The sequence below is a fragment of the Callospermophilus lateralis genome, chromosome 13 (genome assembly GCF_048772815.1).
Source record: "Callospermophilus lateralis isolate mCalLat2 chromosome 13, mCalLat2.hap1, whole genome shotgun sequence".
Taxonomy (NCBI): Eukaryota; Metazoa; Chordata; class Mammalia; order Rodentia; family Sciuridae; genus Callospermophilus; species Callospermophilus lateralis.
Window position 1 is genome coordinate 107155794 of NC_135317.1, and position 23262 is coordinate 107179055.

The following is a 23262-nucleotide window of genomic DNA, read 5'->3' on the forward strand; positions in this document are numbered from 1 at the left end:
ACTTCAGCGTTTTCATCTGTGGCTCATCTCCGGCTCTCAAGTGCCTGTTCACTGTTCTCAGTCCGGGTCTTAGGTCTGTTCGGTGAGGGACAAGTGACCTGAGAAGTGGTGGTGAGAACTGACTCCCTGTCTCTTTAGAGCGGGGTACGTGATCTGCCCCATCCTCTCGCTCGCTCCTCCAGCAGGCATTCAGTGGGCATTTCACAGAGGCTGCAGCCACTGAGTGCCCTCTGCCAGCTCAGCTGGGCGGGGCCATGGGCTGTGAGAACTGCAGGAATTCCAAGGAGTGCTCACTTCCAGCCTGAGCTCTGGGTGCCCACTTCACCGTCCGTCCCTTCAGGAGGGTCTCAAGAGCACAGGGTCTCAGAGAACAGTCTGTGAAGTCTCTCAGGCAAGGCTCCCAGGGTACTGTGCGACCCCAGCGAGTCACTGAGCATCTCTGAGCCTTGGCTCATGACCTGCCGCTCCTCTTTTGTTTGTTGACTGATTGATTGATTGAGAAGGGGTCTGGCCGTGCTGCCCAGCAGGATGGGCTCCACGGGAGACATGCAGAGTGCAGAATTCCTCGCTGCCAACCTGGCGCCTTCTGCTCTGTGCTCTCCGACTGACTTAGAACCCGTGGGTAAGACGTGGGCTACAGGAGAGCAGGCAGGAGGGGGTGCCCAAAGGAAAGGGCACTAGAGGAAGTCCCACTCGAGACTGGAAGTGGCTCCAGGCCTGGGGATCCAGCGCCACTGGCCTCGCTGACCCCCGCAGGGCTGTTCCTTCCTCTGCGTCTTTGGCTTCCCGGGGGAGAAGGCCCCTGACGAGTTCTCCCACGCCTTGGAGAGTGCGGTGGATATCTTCGACTTCTGCTCTCAGGTCCACAAGATCCAGTGAGTGTTGACCCCGACCCCCCCCCCGGGGGCCCCGACCCTTTGAAAATATATACAGCCCAGTTGGTGGAGTGCTGCCCCGCATGCACAAGGCCCTGGGTTCAAGGAGGAGGAAAAGAATTAAGGGCCCAGTTCTGGGCCTCACTCCTCTCCAGGCCACGTGCAGTTGCCCTACCCGGATCTCCACTGGGAGAACCACCGCTGGGTCCCCCTTCACCATCCCCCCTCCCAGGCCCCTTGGCTCCTGTCATTCTGGAAGTGCTCATTATCTATCCCTCCCCCCCATGCCAGCACCGTGTCCATCGGCGTTGCCAGTGGGATCGTCTTCTGTGGCATCGTGGGGCACACCGTGAGGCACGAGTATACGGGTGAGCCCCAGCAGCCCGAGCGCCGGCCCTGGGCGGGGCAGCAGGGAGCCCAGCAGGAGCGCTGTCACTGAGGGCTCTGGGTGGGACAAGGCGCTACCCATGGAGTGGGGCTTCTGTAACAATGCCCTCGCTCTTGGAATAGGTCAGGACCCCTTCTTCTAGGAGGACTATTGGCATTTCTGAAAATAACACGACCTTCACGGAAGAGTAGGGACGAGTAGCTGAGGTCCCTACTCCCCTTCCTCCCGCGAGGTTCGGCAATGAGGCATCTAAAATACTGGACACCACCGAGCTCCCGAGATACTTAGGTCCAAGTGACACCATAAGATTTCCTTCAAAGTAGTCCTCGGTGGGCAGTGGACAGGCGAGGGTGGGGCAGGGTGGGCCGCGGGCACTGTTGATCTGGGCTTGAATGCGAGGTGAAGCTCCCCACCACGGAGTTTGTCAAAGGGCAGACTAGTTCAGAGATCATTCAGGACTGGGCAAGGCTTCATTCTGTAAAACAGAGCGGCGTCCTGAAGGGCAGAGCAGGCGGGAGACGGCAGACACAGAACAAAAAGCAGATTGGTCCCTGGGTGGTGTCCTGGGAAGGCAGGACGGGGGACAGTGGGGAAGTGCCTGACTGGTCAGCTTCAGGTCAGCTCTGGCCTAAGGACGAAGGCGGGGAGCTTTGGCGGCTTGCCACTGGGGCTGGCCCATTGGGGAATGAGCGTTTCCTGCTCCTGATTTTCCCTCAAGTCCAGCTGGCAGCTTGGTGGGAGTACATGGAGCTTTAGCATGGGGGAGTCTGTTTTGAGTTTTACTCTGGTTTCTGGGGGCCCAGTGCAAGAGCTTAGTCCAAAACAATGGCCTCCTATAACTTTTATTTAACAAGGTTTATACAAGGATGACCTGGCTGGGGTGTAACTCAGTACTACTGAGTTTGCCTGGCACGTGTGAGGCCTGTCTTTGGTCCCCAGCACCAGAAAAAAAACAAAAACAAAACAAAAACAAAAAAAAAGCAAGGAATGTTTGTGTTAAAATGAAATATCTAATGCTCATTTAGTAGTAATATTAAATAAGTACTTAGAAGCAGCCAGGCACCACCCAAAGATGTGAGCATATATTAACTCTTTTTTTTTTTTTTTTTTTTTTGGTACTGGGGATCAAATCCAGGGCCTTGCTTGTGGCAGGCAAGAGCCCTACCACTGAGCTGTGGCCCCGTCCCTGGCTCATTGATCTCCACAATCCACCCTCTGAGATAGCAATAGTGTCATCCCGTCTGGTGGACAGGGAGCTGAAGCCCAAGTACCTGTGAGTGGTAGTTCGAGGCACTGCAGGGCGTCCCCGCTCAAGGGGTCCCTCTGCCCGTCCTCCACGCACCCGGCTTCCAGCCCCGTTGACTTCAGAGGCCACGGACTCAGGTCCACACGGTGCACGCTTGGTCTGTGCCTGGTTTAGCACAGTCCCATTGCGTGCTCTTCCCACGGTGGCGGAGGTCAGCTAGAGCCCCTGGGGGAGCTGTCAGGCCTGGCACCCAGCTTGCAGAGCCTCCCCGTGTCCCTGGTCCTCCCACCCCAAACAGTGTCCTCTGGGCCTCCCAAGTGAGGAATCAGTCCGCTGCTGGCTAAGTGAGTTCCACGTGGGCCGTGAGTCTGTAGCTGTTGACTGACTAGCTACTGGAAGGCCAAATGCTTGTGTCACTCATGAGTGGCAAGGGGGGTGACAGGTGAATGCCTTTGGGATGACCCTCAAATGACATTCAGTTCAAGGGCTGTTTTTTTTTTTTTTAACCCTGCTCTTTGACTCTCTCCTTCCTGTTGTAGTCATTGGTCAAAAAGTCAACATAGCCGCCAGGATGATGATGTACTACCCAGGAATCGTGACCTGTGACTCTGTCACCTACAACGGCAGCAACCTACCAGCCTACTTTTTTAAAGAGCTTCCAAAGAAAGCGATGAAAGGTGTTGGCGATTCTGGGCCAGTCTATCAGTGCTTGGGCCTGAATGAGAAAGTGTGAGTGTGGGTGGCCTCTCCCAGGGTCCCTGTTGGATGTCTGGTCTGCCCAGGCCCTGCTACCAGAGCAGACGCAGCAGACATCATGGAGCGTGCGCAGGACTGTGGGACTCTATCACCAAGTGGAGCTCCTCTCCCCTCCTGCGGCCCAGGGTCCCTGGATTCAGGGACAGACTCTTGCTGGAGATGGAAAGGGAGACTCCTGGGGACTAGAGCCAGGCACTCGGGCCCTCATCTTCCCCATCTTAAATCTGACCTCTTTTCTTTCCTTCAGCATGTTTGGGATGGCATACCTCATCTGCAACAGAAATGAGGGCTACCCTTTGCTGGGTAGGTAGTAAGACTTGACTTGAAAAAAACCTTTTTTTTTTTTTTTGCAGTGCTGGGGATGAAGCCAAGGCCTTGTGCATGCTAGACAAGCACTCCATCACTGACTGACACCCAGCCCGAAACCACAGGACATCCAGAATAGTGCATCCATAAGAGCCTGCAGCTTATTATCACAAAATGAGAATAGAACCATACTCCAAGCCAAGAAAGAGACAAGTAGCAGTACTCCAGGAACACTCACATATGCTCTCCCACTTCCTTCCCCACGGACTTCTGACACCCATTTAAAAATGTTACATAAGCCAATGTGTTGGCGTGTGCCTGGGCTCCCAGTTTCTTGGGAGGCTGAGGCAAGAGGATGGGAGGATGGTTTGAGTCCAGGTGTGCAGGGCCAGCCTGGACAACACAGCAAGAACCTGTGTCTTTTAAAATATATATAAAAATAAATAAAGCATTATAAATAGGTAGATAGATAGATGGATAGATATAGATAGATAGATGAGCCAGATGTGGTTTTTATCTATAATCCCAGCAATTAGGGAGGCTGAGGCTGGAGGATTGCAAGTTTGAGGCCAGTCTTGGCAAGTTAGTGAGGTCCTTAGAAACTTAACGAGACCCTGTCTCAAAATAAAAAAATAAAAAGAGCTAGGAATGATCTCAGTGGTAGAGCACCCCTCGGTTCCGTCCTCAGAACCCCCCCCCCACACACACACACAGCCATACGGTGTGCAGAGTGGTTCTTGCTCATCTGTATCCAGATACTTACATTAACAAGTAAAGCACACAGCTGCTTTCCCTAAAATGTCTACACTTGGATTAATGGTCCTGGTTTTCCACAGACATTGGATAATATCTGAGTCTTTATCCAAGAATTACAGATGGGTCCTCCACAATCTTCTGTCCCACAAAGAAGTGATAGTTGGCCCTTAGTCCCCAAGTATTTCTTCTGTTTGTCTTGATTGGTGCTGGGGACTGAACCCAGGGGCACTTACCCACTGAGCCACATCTCCAGGCTTTTTTTTTTTTTTTTTTTTTTTTAAGAGAGAGAATTTTAATATTTATTTTTTAGTTTTCGGCAGACACAACATCTCTGTTTGTATGTGGTGCTGAGGATCGAACCCGGGCCGCACACATGCCAGGCGAGCGCACTACCGCTTGAGCCACATCCCCAGCCCCATCTCCAGGCTTTTAAATTTTTTATTTAGAGACAGGGTCTGGCTTAGGGCCCCACGAACATCGTCCCGCGTTAGCCTCCCAAGCTGCTGGGATCACAGGTGCTCCCCGGCACTCATCCTGACCCTCAGTCTCCTGACGGAAATGCTCCATGTTTTGAAATCCTGGTCCTTTTGCCTCTCTCCTATCACCCAAGTTTCAAGGGCTGTGAGCTGAGCTTCTGATTTGAGCTTGTATTTAAAAACACAAGAAAAATAACAGTGACAGGGTGGGAACCCAAGGTGATTTTTATTTTGCTCTTTTTTCCTTCTCCTGAGTTTCCCATATTTTCCACAGTGAGCAAGTGTTAGTTTTATAATCAGGAAAAAAATGTACTTTTAAAAATAATTTAGGTTGCCCTGATGGTAATAATAACGTATATGATTTCTGGAGGTGAATTGGACTTTCTTAACCCTAATAACGTTTCTTAGCAGCCCTGAGACAATGTGGTTTGCATTTATGAGGGAAGATTTCCTTCATCACAGAATTGGAAATAAAAATGTTTTCTCTATATTTGTTCAGTATTAGAGCTCTAATCTCAATAAATCTATAGTTTACTACTAGTGTGATGTAGAAAGAAAAGGCAAGCTTTAGTATTAATAGACTTGGTTTAATTCCATTTAGTATGAGCAAATTAAATGGAATTATAATGAGTTTAAAATAATACTTTTACTGGGGGCTGGCTTGTAGCTCAGTTCTAAAGCTCTTGCCTAGCATGCAAGAGGCTCTGGGGTTCCATCCCCAGCACAGGAAAAAAAAAAAAAATCAACTTTCTTTTACAACTGTGGTACTAAAATACAACTGCAAAATCTCCTTGTTAACTGGAAAATTCTCGAGAAAGATTTTTTAAAGTTTGCAGGGCCTCAGTAAAGTCTGAACCATGCCATGTAAATTCCTAGGATAGTCTTGGAAGGGGTGTCCCTCTGTGCTTTTTAAAATATCTGGACTTCTTTGTGTTGCTGATTTTGCTCCTCTTTTTTAAAAAAAATAAATAAAAACAATAGGGCGTGATAAAGAGATCAGATACTTTATGCGTACCATGAAGGAATTCTTGATGTCTAACTGCAGCCGAATCCTAATGTACGAAGGATTATTTGGATATGGAAAAAGCCAGATACTTATGGAAATTGAGTACCTGGCTCAAGGTGAGAACCACAGGTGAGTCCTGGGAATTCTCTCTCCTTGTCAGAGGTCCTGCCCCCTTAGAGAGCAGCTCCATTTACTTGGCATTTCTATAGTTTTGGGGAGATATGACCCTGCACCAAATAGATGATGATGAATATTTTGGGGTGATATGACCCTTTTTGTTTTGGTGGTGCTGAGAATTTTGCCCAGGGCTTCATGCCTGCTAGGGAAGTGCTCTACCACCCAGCCACATCCCCAGCCCTGATAAATATTCTGAACTAAGGAAAAGAGAAACTTTCTGGTCTGGTTGCTGGAAATCCTGATTTGAAGCCAGGTGGGGCTTGGGTAGTTTAAACTTCCTAAATCGTCCCAACATGCCCACAGGTTGAGAGCCACTAGCATAGACACTGTTAACAGGGCTAGATTTCGCCGGCAGAACACACCCAAGTTTGTCACCCTGAGTGGAACAGTGACCATCCTGGGGACTTGCTCTGGAAGGCGGAGCTAATATAATATCGTACACTGTTCCTCTATCTTCATGTGTGGGGTGTGGAAGGCCCTTTCTGGGACAGTCTGCCTGGCCCCTTGCAGAAGTGACAGTAATGACGACCACAAGGATGACTATGGTGTCTCACACAGCTTTTCCCTCTAAGGGGTGAAGGGGAAACTGCTTGCTGACCCCTGTATTTCTATCACTCCTCAACGTCAGGCCTGAGAAAAGCCCGTTTCAAAACCCTGCCCGCTGCCAGGGCTGATCCACAGCAAGGGGGAGGCGTTCCTTCACACAGGCACTTACCAAGTCCCACAGGGTCTGGGACCATTGAGGGCTGTGCAGGTCACCAGAGAACCACAGACGGGGTGGCTTGACAACAGGCAAGCCGGTCTTACAGTTCTGGGGGCCCAGCCAAGGGTGCAGGCAGCAGCTGAGCTGCTCCCTCCCGGATCGAGGAAGAAGACCTCTCCCAGGCCTTTCTCCTGGCTTCTGGCAGTTTGCCGGCCCCGTCTGATGCTGTTTGGCTTGTGGAAGTGTCACCCAGACACCTGCCTTGGTCTGCATGTGGCAGCCTCCCCTGTAGTCTCTGTGTCCAAATTTCCGCTTTTCATAAGGACACCAGACAAGGTGGTTTGGGGACCCAGCCATCTCTAATAAGGTCTCATCTTAACTAATCCCTCTCTAACCATCCTGTTCTCAAATGAGAGATCCCTGGGGCATGACTTCAGCGCAAGGACTTGGGGGGACGGATCGATGATCCCGAGCAATACCTGATCCCTGCCCTCAGGGAGAAGGGAATGTGACCCAGCCTTGGGCAGCAAGGGTCTCCAGGAGCAGCCTGAGAGCACTAACAGAGGAACAGCCATGAGGGGCCACGTGGGGCACCAGGACGCACGGATGACCTCAGCAAAGGTGGCGAGGATGCATCCGCTTGCTGGCAGTGAAGGAAGGTCACTAGGCAGAGAGCAGGGCTGACGGTGAGACCTCGGGAAGTCTCGCGTCACAGAAGGGAGCTGGGACGCAGGCCGTTAGGCAGTGGGAAACCTGAACAGCTCCGGGTAGGCGAGATCCGGTGGGGTCGGCCGCCGCCCCTCCCAGGACTGGGCTCAGGCCAGGCCCTGTGCCGAGGTAAGCGCTCCTCCACGGAGCAACACCTGCAGCCCAGTGGGCAACCAGCCAGCTCCCTCAGGCTCCTGTGGGGCGCCGCCGTCAGATCCATGGGGCAGGGGCAGGGGCAGGGACAGCCGGGCCAGGTGACGGGAGCTGGGTGCACAGGGTGCACAGTGGAAGAGGAACGTCGGCAGCAGAAATCAGCAGCTGCCACAGAGCTTGGAGAGTCTGTCGTCGCGGCTGAACCGGAGGAGTCAGAGCTCCTCTTCACTTCGGTATTTCTGAAAAATGTAAGCCAAACTCTCTTCTGACTCTTGGTTTCTCATGAACAGAACCATTGCTATCGCGTTGACTAAGATCAGCTTCCATCAGAATTTTTACACCGTCCAGATACTCATGGCCAACGTGCTGGGTCTGGACACTTGCAGACACTACAAGGAGCGGCAGAGCAACCTTCAAAGCAGAGTCAGGAGGCTGCTGGACGAGAAGTTCCACTGTCTTCTCAACGACATCTTCCACGTCCAGGTGCCCGCTAGGACTGGGCTCTGCCGGGAAGGGCCACAGGGCCAGCACAGCCGCTCCTTGAGGCTTTGTGATTGACATTTCCTTGGCTTTATTACCCTTGTCTCACTAGAGCACCAGGTGGTGAGGAAGTAGCTCCCAATCCTTCCTGAAAATCCACCATGTTCTTTTCTTAACAGTACCAAGGTCGTAAGGGTAAAGCCAGGGCTTTGCACATACTGTGTATGCACAGCTCTACCTCGAGCTACATCCCAGCCCCTACATCCACACTCAGAAGATTACTGGAAGTATCTGGAAATACCACACTCAAGAAGTCCCAAACGGCCCCCGGTTTTGTTGGTTGGTTTGTGTGTGGTACTGGAACTTGAACCCAGGGGTGCTCTGCCACAAAGCTACCTCACTGGCCCCTTTTAAAATTTCTACATTTTATTTTGAGACAGGGTCTCACCAAGTTGCCCAGGTTGGCCTTGAACTTCTGATCCTCCTGCCTCAGCCTCCTGAGTGGCTGGGGTCACAGGTGTGTGCCAGTGCGCCTGGCTAATGGCCACCTGTTGGTTCGTGTTTTTCTTTCCTCTCCAGTAGAGCTGTACAGTCCTGGCCAGCTGAGCACAGGGTCGCTTTCTCCCACAACTGACTGCCCATGCAAACACTGGGTGTGTTCTCTTCTTCCCTTGGCTCAAAGACAGGCAATCAGGGCTGAAAGGACATAAGGACATCCAAGGAGGGTCTCCCTCGAGGCACAGGCAGCTCAGTGGTTCGCCCAGGGTCCCACAGCTGGAAGATCCTTCACTGTTTCCGGCACTCAGTGTTCTCATGATTTTTCATACAGTTCCCTATTTCTCGGGAGATCTCCAGGATGAGCACTCTGAGAAAGCAGAAGCAGTTGGAAGCACTGTTCATGAAGATCTTGGAACAGGTAAGAGCACCTGTGTGTCAGCCACTGGCCACCTGCCCAAGGGGCTCTGGCTCCAGGAAACTTTGGAAGTAGGTGAAAGCTGGACCCAAAGGTGCTTCCCTCTCTTCCAGTCTTCCAGCTTTGAGCTCAGAATCAATTCAGAATTTAAATAGACTCAGAGGAGTCCCTCAAGCCCACTCCTGGGGCTCGCCTCTCCTGCCTGCCTGACTTCCTTCCGTCCCACCATCATTATACCCAGGTTTGCCCAAATAAGAGTCCACTGGTCGTAACTGATATGGATTGTAAGTTGTTGAAATTCAGATTAATGCAGAGTTATTGAAAAGACAAAGACCCGGCTTGGTTCTTTCCCTTCACCGTAACGGACCATCAGACACCCCGGGTACGCCGCCTGCCGCAGAGCACAAAGCCCTGAAGTCCTGCAGCATTTTTCTTTCTCTTTTGTCACCTGGTCCAGACAGTGAAGGAGGAAAGAATCATTTTCATCATCGATGAGGCCCAGTTTGTGGACGTGGCCTCCTGGACCTTCATGGAGAAGCTCATCCGGACGGTCCCCATCTTTATCATCATGTCCCTGTCGCCCTTCGTGGGCCTTCCCTGTGCGGCAGCCAGTGCCGTCATGAAGAACAGGAACACCACCTACATCACCCTGGGGCCCATGCAGCCCAGCGACATCCGCAACAAGGTCTGCCTTGACCTCAACGTGTGCAGCATCCCCAAAGAGCTGGAGACGTAAGTCACGCTTTCGGCCGCCCCCAGGTCATCAGACGCTCCAGGACGTGCCTGCAAATGCCTGTCCAGTGTTTTTCTGGCCCTGCCTTTAGAGGGGCCGCATGCTGTGCCTGGTGGGGCGGTGCTGCTCACCTCTTCCTGGGGCTCCACACCCTGCTCAGCAGGTGTTTCCCATGCATCAAGCTGGGCTTGGGTCTACCTGTTGTGGTCTACCCATGATAACAGTCACTAGGAGCACAGTCACAGAAGGTGGTGGGAAAGACAGGCTGTGGCCTGCGACCCACCATGTCCCCCGTGGCCGGCAGGTGTGTGGTCTGTCTGTGGCAGCTGTCCAGGCTGACTCTCTGAGCTCCTCAGGGTGCCTCCACGGGGCCCTGAGATGAGCCCTCTGTCAGCATGCACTAGTTCTCTCTCTCAGGATGGAACCCAGGGTCTCGAGTATGCCAGCCAAGCACTCTAACACTGAGCTGCATCCCGGCCCTTTCTATTTCATTTAGAGATGGTCTCGCTAAGCTGCTTCTCTCTGTCCAGTAGCTGGAATTGCAGGGAGGTGCTGTCCCACCCAGACGACAGCATCTCTCCTGGGCTGGCTGCTGACAACCCTCCTGTTCTCTGCTTTTGTTCTTTCTAACGATGTTGCCTTACTCCTGGAAGGAAGATGGCTTGGACAAGGGGTCATTTAAAATAACTCCAACCCTATCCTGAAACAAAAAGAAAAGGGCTGGGGATGCAGCTCAGGTGATAGAGCACCCTAAGGTTCAGTCCCCAGTGCTCAAAATAGAATAACTCCAGTCAGGCATTGGACTCTCTCTCCCCCTCCCCACTCTCTCTCTATACATATCTGCATTTTCCTTTTGATCCAGCAATCCCAGTTCTAGGAGACTATCTCAAAGATGTGTTGACACAAATATGAAGTAACATAAGTAAAAAGTTTCTATCAAACTCTATTTGCATTAATATGAGACTGGAAGCTATCCAATGTCCATCTCCAAGGGAAGCTAAGTTCAACACACTAGGATGCATGAATCCCGGAGCACTGTAGGGCAGTAAACAGAAGTGAGGGAGACCTGGGATCGGCAGGGAGGAGCAGGATGCATGGTTGGTGCTATGCCTTTATTCAGAAAAGTGGAATAGGTGTGTGTGTGTGTGTGTGTGTGTGTGTGTGTGTATACACCCATGCACACTTTTGTTCATATATTTTAGAAAAAGTATTGGAAGGATAAACCAAAAATGCATCCAATTGTTACCTGTATCTAAGGAAGAGAAGCAAGACTGAGGATGTACCTTTTATTGAGTTTTAACTTTGGGGAGATAAAAATGTTTTATGTAATTTAAAAAGAGAAAGAAAGAGAACAAGATGAAAGCAACCCCTGAAACTGGAGCAAACTGGAGCCCATGGAGAATGGGAAGGGGGTCGTCTCGAGTGGCGGCAGGCGCTCTGCAGTGAGAGCCGCCGCCTGTCTTGACGGCAGGTACCTGGTGGAGGGCAGCTGCGGGATCCCCTACTACTGCGAGGAGCTGCTCAAGAACCTGGACCGCCACCAGGTGCTCGTTTTCCAGCCAATGGAGCCTGAGGAGAAGACCAAGGTGACCTGGAACAACCTGTTCAGTAAGTCTCTCGGGGACTCTCTTCCTCTTGTTTCAGTACTGGGTTTGAGCCTGGGGTGCTCGGCCACTGAGCTACATCTCCAGCCCCCTTTGCTTTTTTATTTTGAGGCAGGGTCTCACTAAGTCGCCCAGGCTGCCTCAGCTCACCATCCCTTGCCTCGGGCTCCTGAGTTGCTGGCATGACAGGCGTGCACCACAACGCCGGGCACTTAGTCATCTTCTGTCACTGTCCTTACGTGGAGAAAGTGTTGAGAATGGGCCTTCCACAGGCTGCTTCCTGCAGGGTCAGAGGGCTTGAGGGGGGCGAAAACCTTGGATCTGACACCCAAACTGGAAGAGGACAAAGAGGCCAGACCCCCTGAACTAGGTTAGCACACACCTGTGACAGCCAGGAAAGCCGCCAGGGTCAGACCTGAGGAGCTTGGGTGGCGCCCGGAGGTGAAGTGCTAGCTCAGGGAGGCTGCGCACAGGCCCCACGCTGCAGAGCGTGCCGAGGCCTGCAGCGAGGGATGGCATGACCAAGGCCAGCTGGAAACTCAGGAAAACAATCTCGTTACCCAGAGGAGGAGGGGCCAGAGAGCGGGCTGAGTATACAGTTTGGAGAGTAGATTGAAGCTCCTCTGGCTTTGAGGCTTTTCTGAGAGGTGCTCCCGAGCTGCCGGATTCTGCAGCTCCCAGTCTGGTAGGTGTGAGGCAGAAGAAACCCAGGAGCTCTCCGCCACGATGTTCCCTGGGTCCCAAGGTCCCCAGCTGGTCTGCGCCCCCTCTTCCTGGGTGTCTTCTTGTGTTTGAGTTGTATGTGGCAGGAGAAGAGGGAGAGAGCTCGCCTCTCTGTCTCCCTGGAAGGGGATCTTTCATTTCTGTGACTTTCAATGAGTGATGGTGACTTGACAGCTTGAACCACTCGGTCACCGCTCAGTCTGCAGGGTCAGATTCTTCCTCTGAGGCTGAATTTAGTGGCACATAACAATAAATGCTGTTGAAGATGTAGGGGAACACAGGAGCTCTTACACACTGCTGGTGGGAGTGTAAACTGGTACAGCCACTACGGAAATCAGGATAAACATTTCTCAAAAATCTAAAATCAGGACTACCATACAATCCCGGGTCGTTACCCAAAGGGATTGAGGTCGGCATACTCCAAAGACACCTGCACCCATGTTTATCATGGCACAAATCACAGTAGCCAAGTCGTGGAATCAGACTAGGTGTCTGTCACCGATGGAGAGAATGTGGCAGATACATACACTGGAGTATCACAGAGGACAATCGTCATTTGCAGGAAAATGGATAGGACTGGAGAGCAGCAATCTCTGAGTAAGTCAGTGAGACTTACCAGATAGAAGAACCCGTGTCCTGTGCTCCCTCTGTGTGAAGTGGGGGAAGGGGAGCGGGGAGAGAGTAAGAGGGAGACATTATAGAGAAGAGGAGGGGACGGGGAGAGAGGACGAGAATGATCAAAGTATGAGATGGGCACGCACGAACACACCGCAGTGAATCCCGGCATCCTGTATGATTAACATGCACTAATAAAAGTTTAAAAGATTAAACGAGTCAAGTGTTTCCCCCCTTTAAAACTTCTCAGCGTCTTCTGTGAGACCAGGGAGCTTGTGTTTTGGGAACAGTTGAGGAGTTGACCTTTCGTCTCTAACCCAAGGACATCCCAGTGGAGCGTCCAGGGAGCCACGTAAGCCACGAGATTCCATGAGAAGCAGGGATCACCGGCACTCTGAACTCTGACGCTTGCTCCTGGTACGGAGGAGGGAATAAATGCATGCGAATGGATCTCGGGGACAGACAGAGAGAAGGCCTGTTGCTGGGAGGTTCCAGGAATGAGAAGAGCCAGTGGGGAGAAAAGGGGAGGAGCTGGAGAAGTCCACAAGGAGCAGGAATGGCGGGCGCCAGCACATCGTGATTGCGCCAAGTGCCCTGAACTGTACCCTTTGAAGACGGTTAGTTGTAGGTTCCGTGAATTTCACTTCAGTTAAAAATATGAAATGAATACATGATCTGAGACTGGATCTCTTTTTGGAAGAAAAAGAGATGTTAAAAGACACTGTGGGGTAGTTGACAAACTGGCAGGTGGACAGAGGATTGCAGGAGCCAGTCCATGTCACCTTTTCCAAAGGCTGTAAGAGTACTGAGTTCTGTAAAGGTGTCGCTGTTCTCAGGAAATACGGAGTGAGGTGTCTGGGAGCAGAGTGCGCGGGCTGTGCATCATGTGTTCACACCTTCCCGAAGCACCTCTCTGTGCAGGAACCCAGCGCGGAGCAGGTGGCCCTGAGTACAAGACGCCCAGCGCTCGCTCTCTCCTCCCGTTTACACGACTGAGTCACACCATGAGGCTACCCCCACTTACCTACTCCTATCCACCATCACTCTTCTGCTTGCTTTTTTTTGCCTTTTTTCGGGGGAGGGGAGGGCACTGGGGATTGAACCCAGGGATACTTTACCACTGAGCCACATCCTCAGCCTTTTTTATTCTTCTGTTTTGAAACAGGGTCTCATTCAGTTGCTGAGAGTCTAGCTAAATTGCTGAGGCTGGCCTCAAGTCTGTGATCCTCCTGCCTCAGCCTCTCAGGTTGCTGGGAATACAAGTGTGCTCCACAGTATCTGGCTTAGTCTTTGCTCTTCAGTTAGTTCTTAGTCACTCTTCCTGGTGTTACCACTTGCCTATGGGTCCGGTAGCTCTTAAGCACCTCAAGGGCTGCGCGCATGCAGCATTCACGTTTTGGCCCTTGCAGGAGACAATGCATTTAAAGTCCACATGCACACTGAAGAGTCAGATCGTCTGCCACTTGCTGTTTCTGCCACTCACGGGGCCCTCTTTCACGACCTGGTGGTCTTGCTGTTGGTGTAGGAGTCACCTCTGCAGGAGATGCGGCCTGGGCCTTGCACTGGTGTCTTCCCCTCCCCACCACAGTCTTCAATCTGCCAAGTGTGGGAGAACCACGGGAGGAGCAGGCGATGCACGTTGGGGCACCTGGAGACCCAGTTATTTGGCAAGGTCACTTTCCAGACCTCGCTGTTTTAAATCTCTGGCTGCAGCCGTGCCCCCATCAGAGCTGCGTCTCCCTCAGGGTGTGCCTGTGCCTGAGCGTGGGACTGCAAGTGTGCCTACTGATGCAGGTCACTGTGTGTGCTGGGAGGGATCCTGAGTCCCCGTGAACTCTGTTCTTACCAAACTGTGCACACGAGGGAAGACCCCAATATCGGTGCCATTTATTGTTCTGGGGTGGGAGTTGTCGGGGGAGAACAAAACCATTTTGAGTAAATTTCAATTTTCATAAATGAGTATTTTTTTTTGAGTGAGAGAGAGGGAGAGAGAGAGAGAGAGGGAGAGAGAGAGAGAATTTTAATGTTTATTTTTTAGTATTTGGCGGACACAACATCTTTGTATGTATGTGGTGCTGAGGATCGAACCCGGGCTGCGCTCATGCCAGGCGAGCGCACTACCGCTTGAGCCACATCCCCAGCCCCATAAATCAGTATTTTAAAAACAAGGTACCCCAGAATGTCTGTGAGGCAGTGCTCCTCTATCCCTCCTCCTCCTCACACAGGATCCACCCCAGAGCTCGTGGGAAAGCCAGGCTCTAAAGACAGGATATTAACTCTGGGCTTCCTTTCCTTCTGATCTCCCCACAGAGAATTTCGTTAAGCCAACAGAGGAATTAAAAGGGTTTTCTCTTAGAAATGAGGAGGGAAGTGAAGAAGTCTGTAACCTGGTCAGTGGTGTCAGACTCAAAAACCTGTCGCCCCCCGCGTCACTGAAAGGTAAGGGGCACTCCACCTGGTGCCGGCTCTCTCCTGGTTCCGCCTCCGCTTCCCCTGGGATCCCCCCTGCCCCAGGAGGGAGGGGCCAGGGCTCTCGGCCTGTCTGTCCTGCGCTGCCCTGGCCTGTCTGTCCTGTGCTGCCCTGGCCTGTCTGTCCTGCGCTGCCCTGGTCTGTCTGTCCTGCGCTGCCCTGGCAGGCTGGTTCTTCTACTTCCGATTAGGAGCCTCCCTCCCATGATGTGTTGCGAGCCTGATTTGGACAGGTTTGTTCAACTGCACAAGAGAATGAGGTACAGCACATTTTCAGTTAAACAGAAACCAAATATGAGAGGAGCAAGTCTAGCATTGAGACACTTCTGCCGTCTACTCTTGTGAGAAAGGAATGACAAGGCACTGGATGTCACAGGGGTATTATTAATTATGCTTGGAAGAAAAATGGCTTTCAAGAAATGTTCTAGTTTGCACTCAGCCCCAACGCATGCCATCCAGAGTGACTTCAGACCTTGGAACTCTGTCTTCAGTCGGTGTCATTTGTGTGTCCTTCACTACTGCGTCTCCTGCTGTGGGAAGGAGGACTAGCCCGGCTTCTAGTGTGTTTTGGGAACAGTTGAGGAGTTGACCTTTCATCTCTAACCCAGGGACATCCTGGTGGAGCGTCCAGGGAGCCACGTAAGCCACGAGATTCCATGAGAAGCAGGGATCACCGGCACTCTGAACTCTGACGTTTGCTCCTGATACGGAGGAGGGAATAAATGCATGCGAATGGATCTCGGGGACAGACAGAGAGAAGGCCTGTTGCTGGGAGGTTCCAGGAACGAGAAGAGCCAGTGGGGAAAAGAGGGGACGAGCTGGAGAAGTCCACAAGGAGCAGGAATGGCGGGCGCCAGCCGCGGCCTGTGTGACCCCTGCTGTCTGTACACATCCCTGTCCCACTTTGACCCAAAGTCAGAGCCCTGGAGGCAGCCTCACTCTGCTCCTGTGTGTCTTTAGAGCTGCAGCTGCATTTTCTCTTTTAAATTTGTTTTAGTTGTAGGTGGACAAATGCCTTTATTTCGTTTATTTATTTTCACGTGGTGCTGAGGATGGAACCCAGGGCCCCACATGTGCGAGGCGAGCCCTCAGCTGCTGAGTCCTATCCAGCCCTGCAGTGTGTCTTCCTGCACAGGAGCGAGCTGCGAACCAGACTTAGCTTAGCTGGGTGTCTGCAAGAGGAGCTGTAGAGCAGGACAGGGCCTGTCCAGGATGTGGGTAGTCAGATGGGTAACTGGTGTCTTCTGTGTGTGGCTTTCCACCTGCAGAAATCTCTCTGGTCCAGCTGGACAGCATGAGCCTCTCCCACCAGATGTTGGTAAGGTGCGCTGCCATCATTGGCCTGACCTTCACCACGGAGCTGCTGTTTGAGGTTCTCCCTTGCTGGAACATGAAGATGATGATCAAGGCCCTGGCCACCCTCGTGGAGCTGAACGTTTTTTACTGCTTCCGGAATGGCAAGGATCTTCAACTGGCCCTGAAGCAAAATGCCACCTCATTTGAGGTCCACCATCGCTCCTCGTCTCTGAGACCCAGCGAGGAGATGGGTGAGTCGCACCTGAAGTGACCCAGATTTCCCCTTGGCCAAAGGCGCATAGACTCACGGGCTGATCTGTGCTGGGTAGCGGGTTTATCTCTTGCCCACTGCCTGGCTGGCGAGCCCTTCCTGTTCCCTCCAGCTCACAGCGAGGAGGAGGAGCTCCGAGAATTGGAGGGGGAGGTGATCGAGTGCCACATCATTCGGTTCTCCCGGCCTATAATGCAGAAGACAGCTTACGAGCTCTGGCTCAAGGACCAGAAGAAGGCCATGCATTTGAAGTGTGCCCGCTTTTTAGAGGAGAATGCCCACAGGTGCGACCACTGCAGAAGTGGGGACTTCATCCCGTATCACCACTTCATGGTGGACATCCGCCTCAACACCTTGGACATGGACACCATTAAGAAGATGACTAAGCCTCGGGGAATCCAAGGTAAACCTCCTTCATTCCTAATGAACCCCAGCTATTCCTGGGAACTCTGGAGACTAAGATCTAGAAGCAGTAAATCTGGACCCCAGGGACTTGGCTTGGGCACAGGGAGGCTGAGACCTCTGCAGCCTGTGGGGAAGGAGAAGGTGGGGACTGTCCACACAGCTCTGTCTAGCAGAACCCGCCTCACTGTGAGATTGACAGGGCCCAGGTTTGGGGATCCGGGTTCTGGCCTGACCAGAGCCTAAACTAAAATGCCTGTTCACAGCAATGGCTGGGATCCAAGGGGGCTGGGATGGTCCAACTTGATGCAGCGAGAGCGCAGATGTGGCTTGGTTGATCTAGTGTGAAACAATTCCCAGTGGAAAGAAATAGGAGCGGGAGAGAATCAGGCAGGGCTCCAGAGAAGTGAGCTTGGTCTTAAGGCAGGGTTTCCAGACCACAGCAAAGCAAAGGTAGAGAGGCCACACACTTGCAGCAAACCTGGGGAAACAGCAGAGGGCTCAGGGGCGCGAGGGACTAAGGACTCAGTTCCCACAGGCACGGCGCCCAGCAGGGTCACGGTAGCAGCACCAAAGCCAGCCAGGAAAGGCCCAGCTCACAGGCCCTGGCCGGACGGCCTCGGTGCGTATGGCTGGGTCCAGTGGGAAAGCAGGGCTATACGGAGAGGGTGCTTTATTATGAGGATATCAAACCCTGGGAAGAACTGCAGCAGGTTCAAAATAAATATTCATTCCCATCCATTTTCTATTTTGCATGTATTCCCACTGGATCAAACTTCAAAGTGGGGGGTTATTTTCCCTTTATGGACAATGACATTGAGGCTCTGGAAACTTCAGTAATTTAACACAGAAAAAAGTGAGGGATGTTATTTAGTCTCCTCTTCGTCTGACTGCCCCCCCTATCCCAGCTTCCTACAGCGAGGGGTTGGGCTTTTAGGGTCATGCTTTACCAGAGATTGCAAGAGGCTCTGCAGCGTCAGGTCCATCACTTTTTTAAAAAAGAATTCTTTTGTATACATTTTTCTTTGTTGGTGGACTTTTATTTCATTCATTTATTTATATCTGATGCTGAGAATCATAATGTCCTGAGCCCCTGGGGCTGGGCACAGAGCAGACTTCAGCAGGAGGACATCAAGGGAACCCGAGTGTGGCTGAGTCCAGAGTCCCTCAGCAGCATTTGTTAAAATTCTCCTCAGATGCTATATTTTTCCAAGGCCGTCGATGCCTTTTTAATTATTGTTATAAAGGTTGTGTTATGTGATGTGATGTTGACGTTGACATTTGAACCAAGATACAAAGACACAATGAATGCTGAGGTCCAAGTTGGGGTCAGAGGTGGATCTGCAGAAACTGCTGAGGAAATAGCAGAGTCTGTCGTGGATAAGGAAGAGCGTCTCTGGGGAGAGGTGGGGGTCCTCTGCACCTCCAGCTGGCTGTCTCTCCACCGACCGCCTAGCACAGAATTTGGGCCGCCCGCCCGCCCAGGAAGGCTAAAGCAAGGGACCTGGGCTGCGCTGGGATCAAGCTGCCCTCCCAGCGTGTGGAAAGGATGTGTAGGGTTTCCCAAAGGTCAGACATAACCCGGCTTGGAGAAGAAGGCAGTCTGGGGAGTCTTGGCCATGTGAGAAGACCCCCACAGAGGCCTGGGGCAGGGGGCAGGCAGTGGAGGAGGGAGCATTGCCTGAAGGAAGGAGGACCTCGGCAGCCCCTGGGGAGAGGGGGGAGGGCGTGAGCCAGTGACCCCTCCCAAGGTCCTTAGTAGAGTGCCGTTGTATTTGGGGGATAAGATAAGCTGGCAGCTAGCAGACGGGTTCTGAACAGCTGGCCTCCGACAGGTTGGCTCAGAGAAGAGGGTTCCAGTTATTTTTGGATCCTGCAATAGACCTTGGCCAGCTAGCCTGTGTCACATGAGGCCACTCTGGGAAGTGCTGCTGGTGATCTTTCACCAGCACCCCCCACTGGCGTGAGGCCAGGGCCTGACCACTATGGTCAGGACCTTCTGTCTGTACAAAAGTCTGTCACCTACACAGACTTCCCATAGAGCCTCTGTGAGATTCCCTGCAAGTCTGATCGCAGACGCGGGAGTCCATGACCGTCCTCTGTACTTTCAGTGGTCCTTCTCAGGGTCTTATATTTTCTACATATTGCTGCCTCCTACTGCTCTTCAAAAAGTCAAATTGTGAAATTCATCTGTCCCCCCCCACCTCCTCGCCACCATGGTAGATGAAGATCTAACGCTTACACAACTTCCCACCATCTCTTTCCCTTTCCTGTGTGTGTGGCGGGGGGCGGGGGGTCTGGCCGTGTGGCCCGGGCTGGCCGTGGGCTCCTGGCCCTGCTGCTCCTCGTGCCTCTCCATCAGCTGGGACACAGGGGTGTGCCACAGCCCCGGCTGCACCTCCTAGTATCTCGCACTACCACCCCAGAGGGGTCAGTGAGTGCTTCCGTGTCGACTGTAGAGATTTCTTAGCGAATGTGTATTTGTCCTAGAGTTTCTAGGAAAATCTCTGAGGCCGTGTCTTCCTCAAGGACATCCTGCTTTGGCCTGGGGAGCACCGCAGTTCCTGACCTTCCCACAGGTGGAGTCGGTCCACTGGACCTGCTGGCCAAGGCCTTACCTGGGAGAGACTTAGGAGGCTGCTGTGAGTCAGAGTGAGGAGCGGCTCCTTCTCCCAGTCTCCTGTGAGCCTCACAACCTTAAAAATGGTGTTTTCTGTGACTCGACCCATTTCAAGGGTCCACAGCTCCTCCTTCATCCCTCCCCTGGCTCAGCAGAGTCTGCCACCCGCTTCAGCTTCCAGGATCGCAAGGGCCTTGTTGGACATTTCATTTACTCAACAGATAGCACTGCGTCCCTACTGCGTGTCAGGTACATTAGTGAGCAAAGCAGCATTCTTTTGGGAGAAGTGGATGTGAAGAAGAAGTAGCCATGATGTGTGTGTGTATATATGTAATAACAAATCTCAGGCTGGGGTTGTGACTCAGAGGTAGAGCGCTTGCCTAGCATGCATGAGGTACTGGGTTCGATCCTCAGCACCACATAAATGTAAAATAAACATGCTGTGTCAATCTAAAACTAAAAAAAAAAAAAAAAAATATTAAAAGATAACAATAATAACAAATCCCACAGATGGCAATAGAACTCTGGGCAAGGGGATTAGGAGGAGCAGGTCATTAGGTAGCCCTCAGGAGACTCAGGTAGAGACAGAGCAGGGGTTTTGTGGTGTGGATGGCTAGGACAGAGTGTGCCAGGCAGAGGGGACAGCCAGCACAAGGTCCCTGTCAGGAATGTGGCCCCTCCCGTTCTCCACCTGAAGAGTGTACACCTTTAAAAAACATTTTATTCTCATTTAATGGGGTAGATGTCCCGGGGCTCGGGCTGGGGAGGACCCAGAGGCAGAGTGCTTAGCCTGCTCAGGGTCCTTCATTCACTCTGAGCACTAGAAACAGTGTCTTGGCCTGGAGGAGCAGGGGGTATGTGGAGGAGACAGTCTGACCCTTGAACCCAAAGTCTTATTCCAGGCCTTTGAAACTATGGGGTGAGCAGGTGGTGTCTTTGCTTTCTTCTTCTCTTCTATGAGCATTTAGTATCTTTTTTCTTTTGATTTTTATAAATAGTCCTTGGAGTAGGAAGCTCAATATAATAACCTTTATAAATGAAGAAAATAGAAAACTATGAGTAATATGATCCACTCAGTGGGTAATAAAGGCAGAGAGGATATCTCACATACCCTGTTTCTCTAGCCAATATTCTTTTCTCTGCATCTAATTCTCGCACCATTATGTGTGCATGTGTGTGCGTGTGTGTATATATATATATATATATACCCTCACCCCTTGCAAAGCATTAAACTGAGGGCCTTGCACATGCTAGACAAGAGCGCTACCACTGAGCTCATCCTCAACCCCTACCATTACAATTTGAAACATTTAAAAACAATACATATAATAATACAGGACACTGAAGGAGGAGGAATAGCTTTTCATTTCTACTCATCAGTTTTTTTCAACAAACATTTATTTATGTATCAAATATTTATTGAGCCCCAATTCATGCCAGATAGTGGTGTCCATATTGGGATCATAATGGTAAAAATGATGGGATGGTCACGTGTCCATTCACAAGTTTGAATTTCAGGGGAGGCCAGAGGACAATAAAAAGATGAATTAATAAAACCATCCAGGGGCCTTGTGGGACTAAGTGAGTTGGGACAAGTTGGAGAGGATTGCTCAGAATTATTGCTGGCTGTGTATTACAGGAGTTCGGCTAGAGGGACTTAAACTTATTATTAAGTTCATTTTGCTTTTATGTAAAATGTTCTTCTCACAAGACACTAGCACATCAGGAACCAAAATAGCTGCTGGAACTGCAGCCATCATGTTCCCATTTAGTGCCAGGAGAAAGAAGGAAGGAGGAGGAGGAGAAGGGGAAGAAGAAAGGGATCCGTCCCCTTTGAGGAATTCTCTAGAAGTCCTACCCAATATTTCCTCTATATCCCATCACAGAGTTTGAACTCATGACCGTATTCAGCTGCAAGGGAGGCTGGAAAATGTAACTATTCTGAATAAAATTGAGTTTTGTTAGTAAGGAGGGTCGGAGGGAAGGAGATGGAACTGGGGACCAGAAGCTTCTGCCAGAGACCCAGGTCAGGTTGTTAAAGACCCACTCCATCTTCTCTATAGAAACAGCCCTGAACGGGGCGGGCTCCGCTCCTGTCCAGAGAAAGTCTTGGCAATGCAGGAGGGCAGTGCCAAGGGAAGGAGGGCAAACAGGAAGGATTCAGGTGTGTTCCTGGGTGGGGTCCACCGGACATGCTGCTGGGCTGAATGAGGAAGTGTGGGGAGAGCAGGGAATCTAGCCTCTGCCTGGGTTCTTGCCTTGAGGCAATGAACCATGGCAACCAGCAAATGCTAAATTAGGAAAGCTGTGTGTGGGTCTAGGTGTGTGGAGGAGAGATTCAAGAGCTCTGTGTGAGCATGGTAACTTTGCAATGCCTGTTAGGCATCCAAGTGGCTCTGGCCAAGGAGGACGTTGGATGTGTAGGCATGTAGCTAGAGTAGATGTCAGGGCTTAGGCATATGAAATTGAAAGTCACTGGCACATAGATGGGATTTAAAGTCATGGGCAGATGAAATAACCTAGGGGGAGATCAGGGTGGGAAAGGAAGCCCCGTGCCCAGCTGAGCCTTAGCAGCATTTAGATGATGGCTCAGCAGGCTGTGAAGGAGGGTGGGGACCGAGGCAATCTGTGTTGTCAAAACTGGTGAAAAGAGAGAGCAGTAGCTTGTCCTGAATGCTGCTGAAAGGTGTGATCAAATGTGGGCAAACGCACAGCCCTTCCATTCGGCAATGCAGGAGCCACTGGGAACCTGGACCAGAGCAGTTTTACTTCTTCTGTATTTTTTGTTGGTGCTCTATAATTATACACAATAGTGGGATTCACTGTTACATATTCATGCAGATGACAAGATAGTGATGTCATCTGGTCAGTATCACTCCCAGTATCTCCCCTTCCCTCCCCTCCCTCCCTGGTCCCTTTCCTTCCTTCTACTGGCCTCCAAGAGAAGCTTTCCAGGACCAGGGGGAGAAAGCCCCACGCATTCAGCCTCCACCTCTGGGGGCAAGTGGGGGAAGTCCGGAAGGAGAGGGGTCTGCAGGAGGCCTGGTGGCACGTGCAGGGCGGGGCGCTTGCTCCGCTGGTGGAAGGGAATAAAAGACAACTCCTGAGATGCTCACAAGGCATTTCTAGAAATTGGGATGTCTGTGGAGGGAGGCCGTGGCCTTGGAGCTAGCCGACCCTGTTGCAGCCCTGCCTCTGCCACCAGCAAATCCGGACAGGAGACAGTTCCTCCCCGGCTCTAGGGTTTTTCTGCTCCCTGAATGGAGTCGGCTGGATCAGACAGTCCTCATTTGTTTTCTATCATAAGATCTTCTCTGCTGACATCTGGTTCAGCAAAAGGCTTTTACTTTAAGATTCTCCATCCTTGAGTCAGCATTTTGGGGCATTTCATTTAAATTTTATCTGTATTTTCCCACTTGAAACTGAGTCGCTTTGTTCAGGATGGTTAAATGGCTATTTCAATTAGTGCAGGGTAGAGGAGTTAGGGTACCGTGGTCAACTATGACCAAGAGGACATCTCAGAGGCTTCCTGAAACGGAGGGATGGTTTACGTCCTGCTCCTGTGATACCCTGGTGAAGCTTAACA

At 51.6% G+C, this 23262-nt stretch overlaps 1 protein-coding gene across 1 annotated transcript in view; it reads left to right on the forward strand.

Annotated features, from left to right (window-relative positions):
* Positions 1 to 23262, forward strand: part of Adcy10 (adenylate cyclase 10) — a 54729-nt gene that overhangs the window by 11454 nt on the left and 20013 nt on the right. Inside the window, exons 9-20 of the mRNA XM_076831366.2 lie at positions 757 to 875; positions 1167 to 1243; positions 3049 to 3238; positions 3513 to 3568; positions 5785 to 5938; positions 7841 to 8033; positions 8860 to 8946; positions 9401 to 9675; positions 11148 to 11284; positions 14929 to 15057; positions 16356 to 16634; positions 16767 to 17057. Coding sequence (XP_076687481.1) covers positions 757 to 875; positions 1167 to 1243; positions 3049 to 3238; positions 3513 to 3568; positions 5785 to 5938; positions 7841 to 8033; positions 8860 to 8946; positions 9401 to 9675; positions 11148 to 11284; positions 14929 to 15057; positions 16356 to 16634; positions 16767 to 17057 — 1987 coding nt within the window. The remainder of the gene's footprint in view (positions 1 to 756; positions 876 to 1166; positions 1244 to 3048; positions 3239 to 3512; positions 3569 to 5784; positions 5939 to 7840; positions 8034 to 8859; positions 8947 to 9400; positions 9676 to 11147; positions 11285 to 14928; positions 15058 to 16355; positions 16635 to 16766; positions 17058 to 23262) is intronic.